Source organism: Myodes glareolus, chromosome 17, assembly GCF_982192425.1.
Source record: "Myodes glareolus chromosome 17, mMyoGla1.1, whole genome shotgun sequence".
NCBI classification, from domain to species: domain Eukaryota; kingdom Metazoa; phylum Chordata; class Mammalia; order Rodentia; family Cricetidae; genus Myodes; species Myodes glareolus.
The window spans coordinates 26,856,852-26,874,571 of NC_142042.1; the positions used below are offsets into that span (position 1 = coordinate 26,856,852).

Consider the following 17,720-nt stretch of genomic DNA (forward strand, 5'->3'; position numbering starts at 1 on the left):
TTCAGAATGGGCAAGTGAGGCACAGAGAGCCTCTTCAGAACACCAAGATCTCCAGCTTCAAGCAAAGTGAGCCAGGAATCTCAGGCAAGACAGAGGAAGCCAGCAGCCTCTTGCCGAAGAAATAGACACTGCATTGTGAAGGGAAGCAGGGGCAGCCTCCACTAGGGGGCGGTGTTGAGCACGGCTTGGGCGACCTAACTCCAGCTGGGTAGCTACTGCACAGCCAGAATGGAGACAATTTGACCCCTGGCTCCTTTATCCTGACAGCCACTCACCTCCAGGGATAGGAGTTGCTTCCCAAAGTCTTTAACTCCCACTAACTACCTTTAGCTTGCAAAAAATTTCCCACCAGGTGCTTCCTATGTGTTACAAGATGAAGAAGGAGAGCAGATGACATGTATTCTCTTTCTAGGTAAGACAGGCCCTTTGTGGAGACTCTGGACAAGTGTGAGAATTTCTCCAGTTGCCTCCAAGTTCCCTTTAATCTCACCAGTTCAAAAACAACAACAAACAACCATTATCACAACAAATACCCAACAAAACCCTGGCTTGGTTTTCTAACTGAACACCAACCCAGAAGCAGAAGCCTAGACATGTAATGGGGTTGGACTGCATGCACACTTGTCAGGTAGAATTAGGCTCAACTGTGCCAGGGTGAGTTTCAGACTATACAGGAAAGAAACATCTTTGGAAGACCACGGAGAATGTCTGACCACTTCCCAACTCTCAGAGGACAGGGCAGAAGTTCAACAGCACCAGCTCCTCCAGACCCTCGGGGGTTCTGCCCTCTCTCCGTCTTTACACCTCAGTTCTTGCTCTGCAGCTGGGAGGTCCTGTGGGAGGAATCACAGGACCCAGGAGCCTTGAGCCTTTCAAACGCCAGCAACAAACAACAGCCAGGAACAATATTTTTTCAACGTGAATCCAAGCCCGGCACAATTAACTCCTGTAGCCTGTACAGCGGCTGGCAATTACCTCTCCCACACAGCTCGGGCCCCGGGGCAGTGAAGGCTGAAGGCTCTACTTAGTGATAAACACGCTTCTTCATTTAGTTAGCAAGCCTCTGAGAGATAAAGATTTCGCCAAAGTCAAGGTGGGGATGGGGCAGGCAGGGTGGGTATGAGGGGGCTGTGTGTGCATCTGTGTCTCCAGGTGCACTTCTCCGCCTTTAGTCAGGAGTTCGCTACCTTCTTGAAGGATCTTGTTTCTCCTTTCAAATGAGCTTGTGGATACCATATAATCAGAGGCGCTACATTAAAACCATATCTGTGTATAATTTTGGCTTTGGGGTTTGCTGTACCGCAGTAAATATTAATAAACTTGTTTACGGAGTTGGTTTCTAATTAATAAACTCAAGCGATCAATTTTCCTGATGTTTTAAAAATTCCAGTTCTTCGCTTACTTTCTTGGGCATCTTGACTAAGTCAGGAAGAAAGAAAAGTTGAGTCTTTGATAATGATCTTTGACCTCCTACAAGCTGCTGAGGTGTTGTAGGTTGTGAAATCAAACCTAGGCCAAAGCCCTACAAACTCCCGGTGACATCATCACTGTATTGTGGAATCTAGGAACTTTCTGACCAATCCACAGCCCAAACTCCTGGGACTTGCTTTGTTGACCAGACTTGGCTTCGAATTCACAGAAATCTGCCTGCCTCTGCCTCCCGAGTGCTGGGATTACAGGGGTTCGCCACCACCGCTTAGCTCAAATCATATTACTTCATAGCTACCCATCTTATGCCTACAGACTCTCAAACTGGAAACTCCTCTGGGAAGGAAAAGGACCTTAGCTCCTAGCTTACCCGGCGGGAATCACCCTCCTTGGGGGTCTGCAGTGCGAATAAGCCACTACTGTCTACGACACTGGCCTCCCAAGCAGACGTGGAAGAGTTGGTGCAGTCTCCCCTCCCAAGGCTTGGGGTCGTCAGCTTTCAGGAAAGGATGCTTTTGGCTTGTTCAAAAGAGCCCACAGGAATGGCTTTTACTGATTGATCCTACTTCCCCAGCTGAACAAAAGGTATTTGTTCTGCTACTGAGAGCGGATCAGCAATAATTTCAGAGTGAATCTGCATATGGAATTTTCATACCTGTTCATTTTGGTGACTTCATGTCCTCCTCCTCAACTTCTACATATCTTAGAGATGCCACGCAGGATACCCGCCCCCAAACATAGAACCATAACAGAGTTCCTGCATTTTGAGGAGTGGAAACCTAAGTCTTTTGAGAGCATTTTAGCATTTGAGCTGCACGTTAAGGGTATGAGCTCCAAAGAGATCTTTCTTATTTTATAGGAGTTTTTTTAATGACACAAAGTCAGTATCAGAATGGACCAACGGAAGAGAGGACAAAAACAAGCCCAAGAATCCACCGACAACCGATTCTTGACAAAGATTCCACAAAACGTATTGAAGAAACAACAGCTCCTTTAAGAGCTAGGGAGGGAACACTGAATATCCATCCATATCCATCTACCTCTAGAAGGCTGAAACTGGACCCCACGTCTTACTCAGTGTCGATTGAAAATCTTAGTGCAAGACCTGAAACTTTGAAACTATTAAGGGAAAACATAAGGAAAACACTCCAAGATACTGGCACAAGCACCGATTTCAGCAACAGAACTCCAACAGACAGAAAGAAAAGAACTATGTAAAGTATTTTTACTGAATTAAGAAGCTTCAGCAATGGAGGTGACCTACAGGACTGGAGAAAAATCTTCCAACTACGAACCTGACAGCAGTTAATATCTGTAATATATTAAGAACAAACACAAACCTCTGGGGGCTGGAAAGAAGGCCCTGGAGTCTAAGAGCACAGACTGCTTTTAGAGAGGCTCTGAGTTCGGCTCTCAGCACCCAAATCAAGGGCCCACAACTACCTGTAACTCTAAATCAAGGGGATCCAGCGCTCTCTCCTGGTCTACTGTGCTTACGTACACAACCCTCCTCATAGTTAAACATTCTTTAAAGTGCCATGGTGGCACACACCTTTAATCCCAGCACTCAGAGGCAGGGGTAGGCAGACCTTTGTGAGTTCAAGGCCAGTCTGGTCTACAAGAGCTAGTTCCAGGACAGGCTCCAATGCTACACAGAAACTCTGTCCCAAAAAACCAAAAAAGAAAAATAAAGTGACCCCAAAGCAAACAAAACCCTCATAAAGATAACAACAACAACAAAACCAAACAAGTAATACAATCGATACATGGGTAAACTGTCTAAAGAGATACTTTTGAGAAACATGTTCAACATCTTTAGCTATCAAGTAAAGGCACATCGCAGCTACACAGAGTCCACCCACCCCAGTGGGGACGGCCGCTGATCACAGCACATCCACGTAGGATGAGAACGTAAGGCAGTATAACCAAGTGGAGATCCGTCTATGATGCTTTCCTAAAACACCGTAAGTGGGTAGACACCATCAGACAACAGAGATACCTACACCCAGGATTCCAGAGGAGCTGTTCACAACAGCCAAGTGACGGAAACAGCCCAGGGGTTTGGCAACAAATGAATTAGATATGAAAATGTGGTAGGCAGACATACACAGTGGAATACTATTTAGATGTAAAGAATGAAATTGTTTGAAAACGGAGTAAGTCATTAGAAAAATGAAACGAACCAGGGATGATGATGTTAGGTAAAATCTAGACCGGGATAAACTAGTGTGTTCTCTCTCAAATGTAGAAGCCACAGGTTTTAAATAGCATAAAAGAGGAGGAGGAAGGGGACCATTAGAGGGGAGAAGAGGTGTGGGAGAAAGCGGTGTGGGGGGAAGGGGGCAAATCAGGACAAAGTCTAGTGACGCATGTATGTATATAGAAATGCCATAACAGTGATGGGGTAGACCATCAGGCAAAATGAAGAATTAAAATTCCACATGGAAACCTGCTACTCTGTAAGCTAACTTAACAATAAAAATTAAATAATTTTAAAAGATAATCACATCTCAAAATTAATTATTTTGTATACTAACTCAAAGAGTTAACTTCAAAAAAATTTTTTTTCAAGAAAAAGAAAGAAGATACTGGGGACTGGGGCTAGAGGGATGGCTCAGGGGTTAAGACCACTGGCTGCTCTTCCAGAGGACCTGGGTTCAATTCTCAGCACCCATGTAGCGGCTCACATGCACCTGTAGTGAGAGCTGGCACCCTCTTCTGGCCTTCACAGATACATGCAGGTAGAGCACTGCATACATAACAAATAAACATATCTTTTTAAAAAAGAGTGTGGGCAGAAAAGCAGGCAACCAAAGGTGGGGGGATCCTGAAAATTCAGAGGGTCTGGTAAGAAACAAGAACGGGAGTGGGGTTGAGGTGGGAAGCAGGAATGAGTGGCAGGGAGGGTGGATGTGTCCTGGAGTGTCTGCGAGAAACGCGAGAAACCTATTTATGCGCAGCCAACTGTAGTGTGCTTAAGAAGTTTCCCTGAGTGCACCGAGGAGTGAGGCCTCCTGGAGGTGGAGTCAGTTCCCACCAGACCCGGGCGCTGGGTTTCATCGGTTTTCAGTGTATCTGGCGCCATCCTCTCAGAACTGAAACGGCTGTGAGGATTTCACTTCATTCTGGACCCGTGGTTCTCAACCTCCCTACTGCCGCGGTCCTTTAATACAGTTCCTCACACTGTGGTGACACCTCCCCATCCCCCGCCATAACATTATTTCGTTGCTATTTCATAGCTGTCATTTTGCTACTGTTAGGAATCATAACGTAAATCTTTCGGAGCTAGCTGCTTGCCAAAGGGCTTGCGACCCACGGGTTGAGAACCGTGGCCCTACAGACCAAGTTGGTTCTAATTCAGTCCTTCATCTCTTCTGGGCTTGCTTCTGAGGCCAAGTCAGCAGAGGCAAGTCAGGGCCTTCCGACCCCACGAGAGAAGCCAGACCCACATAACCAGAAGTGTTTCTGAGCACCGTGGGGCACCAGAAAGCCACTCTGGGGAGGGGAAGACATTCAGAAGGTGATCTGCACAGGAAGTGAAGAACCACACAGGGCACATGCCACTGTCAAAGTCACACAGGCGCTTAACTGACACATGGAACCCCTCTGGGTGTTGGCAAGTTAGGGAAGAGGGTGCAGGGAGTCCCTGTTGGGTCCCTCAACAGCATGAGGCAGCTCAGACCAGAAGTTAAAGGAGCCACAGCTTAGATCCCCCCTTCTCTCTTCAGCCCCAAGTCCAGAGACTATAAAGGGCTATCCTATGCCACACGGCTCCCACAGGGCCTGTTCTGAGAGATGGGTAGCCCAGTCTCGAGTTTTTCATTTCTCTGCTACAGCTCTTACAGAAGGAAAGGTCTTCCCATGTCCCAGGACTAGCGAAGACTGTTAGAGCCCTCCCCAGGAGAGCTCTCCCGAGGGCCAAGAAAGCTTGTTTTTATTATAGCATTGCATTGCCCTGCTAGGGTCGTGTGTCGAACACCCTCGAAGCAACACAGGTAGCACATGACGGTGGGACCTCCTCCATCCTTTGCAATGCAGCATCTCCAGGTCTCATAAAACCTGGCTCAGTGCCGAAGCACGAGTGAGCAGCAAGTCAGTCACTGTGTGCAGGGAAGTTTCTGGAGTGCCACAGCAAAGGGAGGGGTGCGGTGAGGGGAGGGGACAACGAGAATGTGCTCATCACAATTCACTGGACTCTTTCTGGATGGCAGCCTGGGCTCCTCTCTGCTCTGGACTCATGGCTATCAGGACGTGTGTGTGTGTGTGTGTGTGTGTGTGTGTGTGTGTGTGTGTGTGAGAGAGAGAGAGAGAGAGAGAGAGAGAGAGAGAGAGAGAGAGAGGAGAGAGTTCAGAGACCCCAGGCCAGTGCAGGGGATGAGAGGCAGAGCAACACCATGACTCTAAACCATTAGATGCAACAACTCAGGCACCAACCAGCAGCGGGGGCACTGAAGGAGAACTGGGGAGCAGAGGCAAGGCTTTGTCTTGTTTTTCTTGCATGTTCAGAAAAGACCCTTTAACCTGCAGAAATAAAAGAAATGACGAGAGGGCACAAGGGTCACTGTGGCTTATAAAGAAACAGGCATTCGCAGGAAAATAGACTCAGCCTTAGCTTTTATATATATTTATATCCAAATAGTATTGACCATGAAAGGCACTGAATCAAGTTCCAACTCTGAAGTACTACAGTGCATTTTACACGAAGCAGGTGGCTCTAAAACTGTTGGTGTAAAAGTAGCATTTGGTATAGCACTGCCCTTCTGAGGGCCTTCTGCGTCGGGGCGGGCAATGGAAAGAGTGGCTGACCGTTCCTAAGAGGTCAGCAATGGAAGGTTATCTTTATAAAACAGTATGACAGTCGGTGACACCTCGCCTGGCGGAGGGCCAGCCTGGCATGTGTGGGATCTGGGTTGGATCGCCAGTGCCAGGTCAACCAGGCATGGTGGTGCAGGCCTGTAATCCCAGCACTCAGACGGTGGAGGCAGGAGGGTCAAAGTTCAAGGCCAACCTTGGCTACACAAGTGAGGTGGAGGTCTGCCCTGGGCTACACGAGGCCTGCCTTAAGAAGATAAAACGCAGAAACAATGCAAAGTACATGCACATACTTTTGTCTACTTTTTTCAAGGTGGTTGTCTATGAAGTCATATGCATCCCTGTGCACTGAAGGACAAAGCGAGGTAGCGACTGGCTCAGGAGAACTTGAGAATACCCATTTAGTTGTACATGGCCACCATGTGTGACTGCGTTACATTTTGTAATGATATAGAGCCACCCACGAAAAGAGATGGGCTTTTAATTGGGGGAGCAGCCCCTCAGAAGTGGCTGAAATCGGCGAGGCTAGATCAGGCTAGAACAACAGCGACATCAGACGGGGATTTGGCAGCCTGGCAAGTCAGAATTGAAGATCGAGAAAGTTTCTCGGGAGAGGAAGTAACAGGGCTGTCATGAGGAGCAAGGAGCCCTTCTGAGTTCCCACTGTGCCAAAGACACGTGGAAAGACCTGTTCATTACGTACGTGGGCCTCACTCCTACTTCGAGGTGAGGAAAACAAGGCTAAGAGACTGATACATAGAGTCCAGGCAGCCGGCTGATTGAAAGTTTAAATCTCCTAGGTACTAGAGCCTCCACGGGGACATTTCCATAGGGAAAAATCCTATGAACGTTCAGGACCCAAAGTAAATTTTGAAGCATGGATGAGGTCACCTGGCTTATCAGGCAAATACATACTGCAGGTCAGGGCTCCTCCAAGGCCTGCTGCTCAGACTGCTCTATTCCTAAGTAGAGTGAGCAGGCCTGCCAAGAACAGAGACGGCACAGGCCGTGCCTTCCCTCTACTTGGAGAACTGCTAAACTTGTTTGGATAGAGCGTAGGTCTCACGAGGGTCAGTTGGGAAGTGAGGAGAAACTGTGAGGCAATGCCCTGAGGCACAAGGACGGCCAGACAGATCTCCACCAGGTGACAGTAAGAGCCAGCTATGTAGACAAGTGGCATCATCCATTTGGGTCTCAGAAACTCCCTTTGAGAGCATTACGGATGACCTGTGGACGGAACACTTCCCCAGACTCTACGATAACAGCAGGATCATTAAGGAACGGGGCTGGGCAGTCTCGGAAGGCAAGGCGGCAAAGAGGACCCGAAGGGAGTTCAACAGGCCCAGCGACTGACTGCGCAGGTTCTGGAGAAAGAACACCATAGAAACAAAGGCAGCGGCTGTGCAGAACGGTTACACCCTGTCCATTCAGACCCAAGACCCAGCCTTCACTTACAAAGCCAGTTTCCCTGGGTCGTGTGGCTATACACCAAAGACGTCTCATGAAAATAAGTGAATCTCGTTTTATTTACAAATCCTAGGATGCTGTCTCACAGTGGTTACCAACAAAGAAAAGCACTCAAAAGAAGAAATCAATCAATCACTTAAGTGCCCATCTATTTTAAAATAGAAGAAAAAAAAACCACATGAAGTTTTCTCACTACAAACAAAACGTCCACATATCTTCCCAGCTGAGTCGTTACCATGCGCTGACTGGGCTACAGTGGCATTGCTCAGACCCATCCCTGCTGGCTGGCGAGGGTGACATGCCGCTCCCTGGTTTTTTCTTTTTAAGGGTAGATTTTCCATCGGTCAGTAAGAAACAGCTGAGGAGGCAAACGGTGAGGGCAAGAGACTAGAGAAGTGAGCGGAACAGGAGGCGTAGAAGAGGTCAAAGCGCAACACTGTATGGCAAACACGCAGCCAGGATAAAAACCGGGGGAGTGCCAACAGAATGAGACTGACTGGGGTGCCGGTTTCCTCTCTCAGGAACAATGCTGAAGGGAACTGGTGAGAGCGGGGGAAGATCCACAAGCAAGAGCCTCTTGTTAGCGCTAAATCAGCAGCAGGGCCAGAGAGTTGATCTTACCATGTTTCAGATGTAGGCAGCTGTCATTCTGGGACCTGTACCTGCAGAAAATTGTGTCTTTAACAATTTTTTTATGGAGAGGTTTTCTGTACATTCCAAACACGTAGCAGTAGTAGTAGCTACAACATCATGTGGACCTGCTTGCTTTTTTTTTTTTTTTTTTTTTCTGCAGTTCTCAGGGAGCGGCCATGTCTGTCTGTGCATCGCATGTGGCAGGCCTTCTAACAGAAAGAAGAAGGAACTAACCTGGGCCCTCCCTGGCTCCAGCAATTAGTGCGAGCCCCGCCGCGGTGCTGCTTAGCATTAAGAAACCCAAAACGCGTGAAAGACTCTCAAGGGAATACAGGGTTGCATGTTGTACTGCCATCATGAAAGTGACACCTTTGGACTATGGAAACAGAGCCGAGGCAGAAGCAGAGAGGACACAGACAACAGAAGGTGGGGGGCGGGGAATCAACCACGGCTCCTAACTATGACTTTGGGGCACAGGGATGGGAAAGGAGTTTTGTTGTTTTTTTTTTTCCAGGCACCTTCACATTTAAAAGAAAAGTCTTCTGGAGATGTTAAGGAATTCCAGGAATGAAAGCCAAGTGAGGGGACCACACGTGACAGTCACAGAAGGAGGCAGCGCCTAGGAAGACGTGGACTGCTGACAAAGGAGACAGGCAGGAGCAACAGCGCCAACAGAGAACCACGCGGTACCTACCTGAAGTGGATTCCTGTAGCTTCTCTCTCTTCCTCTTCTTCTTCTTGCCCTGGAGGACAGAGGCACAGTGTCAAGACAGAGAGCAGAGGGCAGGCATGCCGGTACGCACTGTATGAGAAGCACTAACAGAAGGCGGCCAGCCAGCGAGAGACAGCGACTGACTTTCCGCAGAGCACGTGTGCGTGCGTGCGTGCGCGTGCGTGCGTGCGACTCCTGCAGCTCCTTGGCTACCCCTCTTTACTGACTGACTCGCTCAGACCACACCTCGCTGTACTGTCGTGTGGGGAGTGCCCATGTCAGATCTGTGCATGCCATGAAATGTACTACACAATAGTTTATATCCACGGCGTCAACTGAGAGCCCTGATCCCTGGGGCAGGGGCATGACATAACCAGAAACAAAGGCAGAGGAGGCGGTAGAACCTGGGAAGCCGAGGCCTCTGCTTCTTCAGACAAATGTGAAACTGATACATTTCAACATATCAAGGGTAAATAAAAAAAATTTGGTCACATTTTAAGTGGCGTGAGTTTTCATTTCTCTTCGAAACTCCTCATACTTAGTGGGCTCCAGCTGCGGCCCACTGACGTGAACCATAAGGGGTGAACCTGCGGCAGGTATGTCAACTAATGAACAGTCATCACAGCCAACACCCTTGGACGGATGGCAGCCATGAGCGACGTCAACAAACGGAGCCGGTCGGAGTCTACTGAATCTGTCATGTGACTATAAAATTATACATGCATACTTTTTATGTACCTCAAAGCAGTTTCTCTTGATGCCGCGTGGTTATGGTGAGGCATGCAGTTTTATGCAGCTGGCTGAAACTCTTCCTAAACAGTAAGGCCTGGACCAGTGAGCCAGGGAAATGGCTCATCAAAGGAACATCATCTTTAACATGGGCAGAGGTGTGCCCGGGGACGGGAGCATGCTTCCTACATGGGAATGTCCCTGTGAGGCTGCTTCCTGTTGGAACCTTCTGCCCTTTCCTCTCTTGCTTCCGTCTGCATGTGTCTCAAGTGTCTCTTTCAAGAACTTTCTCTTCCCAAGCCTCACCGCTCTTCCTTAAACAGAGCTGGGGCTCTGCTGTTGAACAAATTCTCTGCGACCTTGAGCTCAGGGCCACGCCCATCTATTCACTAGCGGTGCCTCTCCCCACCCTCCACCCTGCGGCCAGCCAGTGTTTAACGCTGGGAGCATCACTGCTGCGCCCGCCTGTGTGCTAGCTTAGGCACAAATCCGTGAGGCGAGAGAACCTACATAGGCGGCAGGTAAAGAGGGACCAGTCTGGACATATTCATTAACTATTCATGCACAATGAAATACTTTTTGTCAAAATTACAAACTGTGCGAGCCTGGGAGGCAGGACAACCTCACTCAAGGAAATCTACGTGCTGTTGACGTCACAAAAACTTCATTTGTTTGTCCAAATTCGGAAGTAAACTCCAATTGTAAGAATCAATGATGCCACTGAGGACCATTTCAGTGCTAAACCCAGAGGTACATTTACTGGTCTCAGAGGGCCAGGAAGCATCCTCACTGCCCAGCCCGCTCCTGACGTTAAACTCCTGCTGGGAATACTGTTGGCGAGGGGCTTTCACACACCTCAGCTTTGCCTTAGCCATCAACGGGATTGTTAGAAAAAAAAAAGTATGAACGAAGCTGGGTCTTCCCTTCACTCGAGCGAGGCCCACGAAAACAATTTCCACTAACAGTCATAGAGAGTAAAATCTTGAGAGATAACCTCATCATCCACCAGCTTTCTTCAAAACTACCCTTTTCATGTGAAGGGGGAGCAAAGGAAACAGTAAGAGGGAAGAGGAGGAGGGGAACACATGCGTACATCTTTTTCATCACTCTCAACTTAAGGCTTGAAGATCAGAGCCACAGTTTTCGAGACTTTCAGCAAGCAATGCTAAGCACGTGCAAACTTCTGGCTCGGCAAAGCTCTTCTAGGGGGTCAGGGAGTAAAGGTCAGTGGTCCCTTCCTAGGCAAGCCACAGCCAAAGGACAGGCAGGACAGGGTGAAGAGGACACTCTGCGTGCCCCTTTGTAGGAACTGATCTTCCCCCTCACAGGGCACAACAAAGGCTCCGTCTGTGCCGGCGCCAATTACAGCTCAGGGCACAGAAGCCAGTAGACGTGCTGGTCGTGTGTGTGTGTGTGTGTGTGTGTGTGTGTGTGTGTGTGTGTGAAACTATGCAGATCCTCACGTTGAGCTGATGTGGGTTTGAATTGCAGTGCTGCTCCCCACTCCACCGCTGAGGACAAACTGCTTGACCTCTCTGACCTCAGCCACCCTGAGAAGTAGGATAATGGTGCTGATGCCACTGGGCAGGAAGGATGGAGAGTAAAGTAAGGAAAGCAAGGCACTCCCTACCATGCGCAGACGGCAGCTATTAAAACAACCAAAATGACAACGTGGGGGGATGACTGTGTCCGTGCTTCCACGAAGTTGCCCACAGGATTCTTATTTCCTGTGTCAGACTTATGTCTGATGTATAATGCTCCTAATTTTGAACAGTAAAGTGGCATTGTCAGTGGAGAATATTAGGGGGGAAGGGGGCGGGAGATGCCCGGCCTGTTCCTAGAAAGATACATATGTTTCAAATGCTGCAAAGTCTAATATGGGACATGTGACCTTAGACACACATTGTTGTCATTGTCTGTAAGGCAACTGGAGCTTCTACAGCAAAGGCCATCATTACATTGTACACTGATTCATGGCTTTACATGTGGTTGAAGGGACAATTCCTCTATGTGAAGACTGTCCTGAATGGTATTCCTGCTGCTGGTCTCCTGTTATAGACTAATGTGTCCCCTCAAACTCCCACACTGAAATCGTAACACCTCCTGACACCCCGGAATGTGGTGGAATAAGGTGGAGTCTTTGGGGGTGCTGATCGGGGCACAGCCACCATGAATGAGACTAGTCCTTGGGGAAAGGGCAGCCTGTGAGAACACAGCCAAGCGCTTGGGAGTGGCCCTCGGGCACCCAACCTATTGCTGCCCTTGCTCTCAGATATTTCAGCCTCTAGAACAGTGCACAATAAATTTTTGCTTTTATAAGCCACCTAGGCTGCGGTATTCTGTTGTAGCTGTCTGAGCTGAGCTAAAAATGATTTTCAAAATATTCTGTTATTTTTAAGACTCTAAACCGTCAAAATTGTTAACTTTATATAAAATGACAAAATTTCAACTATATCATCCATAATATACTTTCTATAATAATCACTTCTATTTCTATAATAATATAAGTAGTAATAGTCTTTACTATGGCAAGACAACGTCAGGAAGATGCTCAGACTATACCAGTAAGAGAGCTTGCAGTACAAGCGAGATAGTTCTTGATAATGAAATTATAGATTATCGCATAATTTCGATATAATTAAAAAAAACCTAGAGCATGATCATCTCTACTCTGTCTTTATTCAAAGGACATAGAAGATGTCAGGGCACATTGGTACAAGATTCAAATAATCACATAGTCTAGTTCTGTGTAAAAACAGTCACCAAAACATGGTGTATTTGTAAGACAATCATCATGTGGAAGGAGAGCTGACACCATGTGTCAAGAACTTGAAAATATATACAGCCGGGCGGTGGTGGTTCGCACCTTTAATCCCAGCACTTGGGAGGCAGAGGCAGGCAGATCTCTGTGAGTTCAAGGCCAGCCTGATCTACAGAGCTAGTTCCAGGACATCTAGGTCTGTTACACAGAGAAACCCTGTCTCGAAAAAGAAAAATCAATAAACAGACAAACCGAAATGTTTATATCCTCTTTCTCAAAACCCTGCTACTATGAATCTAGCCTACAGAAATAATGGTCCTGTGCACAGGAAAAAACACTCTACTGTACACAGACATATCCACATCCGGGTAGGTTATATCACTCTGAATGGAGAAAGAGAGAGAGAGAAAGTAAGGGGGAGAGAGAGAGAGAAAGAAAGTGGGGGAGAGAGAGAGAGAGAGAAGGAAAATCTAAAACCAGGAGAAAACAGGAAACAGACATTCATTTAACAGAATATGGACATAAACTTGATTTCATAAAAGAAAAATGCATTTTTATATAACAGGAAACGTCATAAAATATATGTTCATACACACATATCTTACCTATATGTGAAACTAAAGACAGACAGAAAACATACTAGAAGGGAATACAGTTATCACTAATCTTGCCTTTATGTGGTGAAATTATAGGGTTTTGTTTGTTTTACATCTTTTCCTGGTATTTTAATGATAAGGGGTTTTATGTTTTGATCTTTAAAAGAGCTTTATTTAACAAATAAATTAGTACTCACGGCAACAAAACAAAAGCTTAAAGTTGTCAGAACCCAACGTACTCATGAAATCTTTATTACACAGTTCGTTAATTTCCCAAAACAAGAAACAGTGCCAACACCCTGCATCCTCCAGACAGCCCCCTTGAGAGAGAAAGAGCGAGGCAGGGGGATAGTGGGGGGTGGAAAGCCACAGGGATAGACAAAGGGCTTACATAATTGTCTCTTGCTGACCAGCCTGGATAAAGCTGCATATGTAGCTGTCTTTCTTTCCGTGCTAATTCATAATATTTGGCCTGCTCTTCCCGGGAGAGGGCGTGCCACTAAAAGCAAAAAGGAAAGGGGAAGAGAGAGAAGGTCAGTGAGGCAGCAACAGTCCAGCTCGCGTTTCAAATTCGGACCCATGGAGTTAATGTACGCATTTAAACTCTGGTTCACTTCTAAAGGCGAGCAGCGTTGGTACTAGAGAAGCCCTCCTTGGAGTCTGGGGGCTGGAGTAAAACTCACACTTTGGTTTCTCTGCCTTGTGGTCCTGGATCACATGCAACACATCAAAGCATTCAGAGTGTAAGATCTGTCACCCACCCATTCTTTTTGCCAATACTGTCGTGCGTGAACCCGGATATCCAGCTTTGCCCTTCTTTCTTCGTCTGCAGTTTACACTGGCGACTGAACCCAAGTGGCACTTATTCATGCAAAATGTGAGAGTTTCCAGATGCCTTTAGGACAAGCACGTCCCCCTTCCCAACTCTGTCTTCTAAAGTCTGGAACCCGAGTCACGTGATAGCATCCAGCAAGACATTAGAAGTCGGCTTGTCTCGGCCACCTCACACTTACACATGCCCACGTCTACAGAACACTGACAACGCCACTGCACAGCCCATTTCTGACTGGGGCTAGCTTCTGGCCAGAGGGAAAGCAAGAAGCCATGTCAAAACTTTGTCATCTACGAGCCTGGGGTTCTGACAGAGAAGGCACAGTGGCTGACAAGCTTGGAGCATTCCGTTCCTCTTCTTAATGACAGATTAAGCGACAGATTGCGCTTCTGAAGGCAAGGTGTCCATTTGCGATTCTGAAGACTTCACATGCATTCCTTCTTACAAGTGTTTGTGACCCACTTCTCTGGGTCCCCAGCAGACAGGTTTCTAGCAGCTTCCCCAACTCTCCCATGCCAGGGACTGCCAGAAACACCTTACATGGAGAAGTGGGGTACCCACTAACTGTGAGGAGGAAGGGTCCCTCCCTGAAGATGTCACCAAGGCAGCTGGGAGTCTCTGCCTCCTCCCTTTCTAGACTAGGCAGTCTCTCTTGCACGTGGATTCTAATTCCCTTACCTTGGTTTCTGGTTTCTTTTCTTTTCTTTTCTTTTATGACTTAAAAAAGTAAAAGGAAGGCGTGGTTGGCTGGGAAGGGGAAGGGAAGGAGAAAGCCGGAGAGAAGCTGGTGAGAGAACAAACTCTCGCCAGCGTGGCCTTGGACTTGAAGGTTTGGCTCAGCACTTGTTCCCTCAGAAAGCAGGACTGCCTGCTGCTCTAATCTGCCAAGAGAACAAGGGAGCCATCTCACAGGGCTCCTGGCACCTTCTCGCCGTGCCAGCAGGGCAGCCACAGCTGAGCCCACAGGCCAAACAGCCACTTCCATGCCTTTTGAAATCCCCTTTAAAGCCAGCCCTCTGAGGTGGATCGGGCAGATGGCTTATTTTTTATTTTTAAAATTTATTAGAAGGGCAGAATGTCAAGGTGAAACATGGCACACAGGTGACTTGGTGTGCACGTAAGGCACATCAGGTGACACACTTTAAAAAGTGCTTTTTATTATATTTATTTGTATGCATGTGTGTGCGGCACACATATCACAGCACATGGAGCAACTTACACATAATTTATGTGAACTGATTCTCTTCCTCCATCATGTAGGCCCCAGGGATCAAACTGAGGTCATCAGCCCTGATGCCAAACACCTCTACCTGCTAAGCCAGCTCGCTTCGCTGATGAATAGTAACCAACCTTCCTTCCTTCCTTCCTTCCTTCCTTCCTTCCTTCCTTCCTTCCTCCCTCCCTCCCTCCCTCCCTCCCTCCCTCCCTCCCTCCCTCCTCTCTCTCTCTCTCTCTCTCTCTCTCTCTCTCTCTCTCTCTCTCTCTTTCTTTCTGGTTATAGGGTTTCTCTGTGTAACAGCCCTGGCTGTCCTGGAACTAGTTCTTGTAGACCACGCTGGCCTCAAACTCATAGAGATCCTACTGCCTCTGCCTCCTGAGTGCTGGGATTAAAGGTGTGCACCAACCCCACTGGCAGTAATATACTTTTTTTTACAAAACAGTAATAACAAAAAGTAGGGGAAAGGTGGCAGAAAACTCTTAACAAAAGAAGTTACATGGGCCATAGCTCTCTGTACTAGCAGAATCAATAGAATGGGACAAACGGAACCAAAGGAGAAAGCGTGTATGGACACCCATGGCTATTCTGCCCAGAAAGCCACACTGTCTTCACCCAGTGATGCAGCCTGTTATAGGAAGCCTCAACAATCTGGACACTACATACATGTATATATGCATACATATGCATGCATAACGAAACACTGATATATTTACTACCTCTCGCGATAACTGAATGTGACTGCCAAAAGGCAAAAATGTCACTACGCTGGGTGAAGAGAAGAAACGCTCAAAAGACAAGAAGCCTGCCACTTTTAAATCTGTCCTCTAACTCATCTGACATGTCCTGTTGCCCTACGTCACATTTTAAGACAGGAGGATATTGGCATCACTGGGAACTGTGCAACCTGAGAAAAATTTAGAATGGTAAATTAAAATTAACTCCCCCACTCCCCGCAAATGCAAACCAGAGTTGGATCTTCCACCAGGTACTTGTTGTTCGGGGAAAACAGTAAGAGAAGAAGATGCGGGCTGGTGGTGTGCATGTGATCTGATATCCCTGGTAATTCCGAGCACAGGGCATCAACGCAGGATCAAGAGTCAAAGGTCATTGCGCGCACTCGAGGGCAGTAGGTTCCACAACAGTACTCAAATTTTGCATTAAAGAAAAAAAATGTAAAAACTAGAGAGACAGCTTTCCTTTCAGGGGCTTCTGAAACACAATTGACTAAGAAAACATTTTTCTAACTCACTAATTACTGGAAAATACACATTTTTTTTAAAAAAAATCAAATTTATTCTCAAAACATTACCAAGTCATAGGGGGACACATTTGTTTGATTTTAAGAAACTCCCAAGACATTCTGTAGTGAGCAGACTTTGGGCAACAGTTGGGCAAGTCCATTTATTTTAAGTAAGATTTGGACAATTGCTATTTATGATATAGATTAAGAAAACTTTGATTCATTCATATGAATGGGCATTTCTGTCTTAGAAACAGTAAAGACGATTTAAAAAAAAAATCCAAAGATAAAATGTTCCAGGATGGATTTAAGATCCACTTTCAAACACTACAATCACGCTAGTGTAGGACTTCATGATTTTAAAAGCCAGAACTTTAAAGAGGCGGCAAGCAGCGGCCCCGCCAGAGGGAGTGCTCAAAGGGCAGAAAACCTGATCTTAATCAAAGAGCCAGGGGCCTATAAATAGAAACAGGTGTCCAAATCAAAGACAGAGAGAGACCCCAAATGAGAACCATCCTTAAGACACACAGGCTTGGGTCTGGGGACCGTGCGGGGAGCTGGGAAAGTAGCAATGGTTGCAAACGTGCATTAAAAAGAGGAAACATACCTCAAAGATCATATCCTCACCCTCTTGAGCAGGAAAATAATTCCTGCTGCAGGGCCAGGGGGCATGTGACTCAAAGATGAGAAAAGGAAAAGAGCTAAGAGAGGTATGTGAGCTGAAATAAGAACCGTCAACCCTGCTTTGCCTCGGCTCCCTTGTTTAGAAGCTTGGAGAAAGTGGTTACCGGGCTTTCGGCTTTTAAGGTGGAGCCCTCCGAAGCAGATGGAATCACTCCTCTGCTGAGATCTGGCTTGGGAATCACCGTAATTATTGTTATTAAGTGTTTAAGAGTCCATAGAGAGATAGGACACTGCACTCGGAACACCAAAGACTATAATCTGCCGTGGTGCCCAGCCTCGAGAGCTCTGGGTCTCACAGACTGGAGCTGGCAATGGCTTGAGGCTCTCCAGTAGGACTCTGTAACTCAAGGCCTGCTTCTGTATTCTGTGGTGGCTGCCAGCCTCCTGAATGTCTTTAGGAATGTTCCAGTGGATTGAGTTGGGAGCATGGTAAGGAAGTGTCATCAATGGCAGCTAACAGCCAACCCTCTCTATGCTTCCCAGGTGTGGTTAGAGCCTCCGTCACCTTGCATGAACTTCAAATAAAATAAAATAAAATAAAATAAGATAAAATAAAATAAAATACATATCCAGGAGACATAAACTAAAAAGCTGCCGCACACACATG

At 47.0% G+C, this 17,720-nt stretch overlaps 1 protein-coding gene across 7 annotated transcripts in view; it reads right to left on the reverse strand.

Moving 5' to 3' along the window:
* The window catches only part of Lef1 (lymphoid enhancer binding factor 1), a 113,512-nt gene that overhangs the window by 9,171 nt on the left and 86,621 nt on the right, over positions 1–17,720 (reverse strand). For 4 of the 7 annotated variants that reach the window (XM_087897568.1, XM_087897566.1, XM_087897571.1 and 1 more), the window contains 3 exons: positions 13,530–13,637; positions 9,035–9,083; positions 8,329–8,369 (listed from right to left, as the gene is read on the reverse strand). In XM_087897568.1, coding sequence (XP_087753694.1) covers positions 8,335–8,369; positions 9,035–9,083; positions 13,530–13,637 — 192 coding nt within the window. In that variant the 3' untranslated portion in view covers positions 8,329–8,334. The remainder of the gene's footprint in view (positions 1–8,328; positions 8,370–9,034; positions 9,084–13,529; positions 13,638–17,720) is intronic. The other 3 variants (XM_087897567.1, XM_087897565.1, XM_087897569.1) reach the window with 1 other exon arrangement.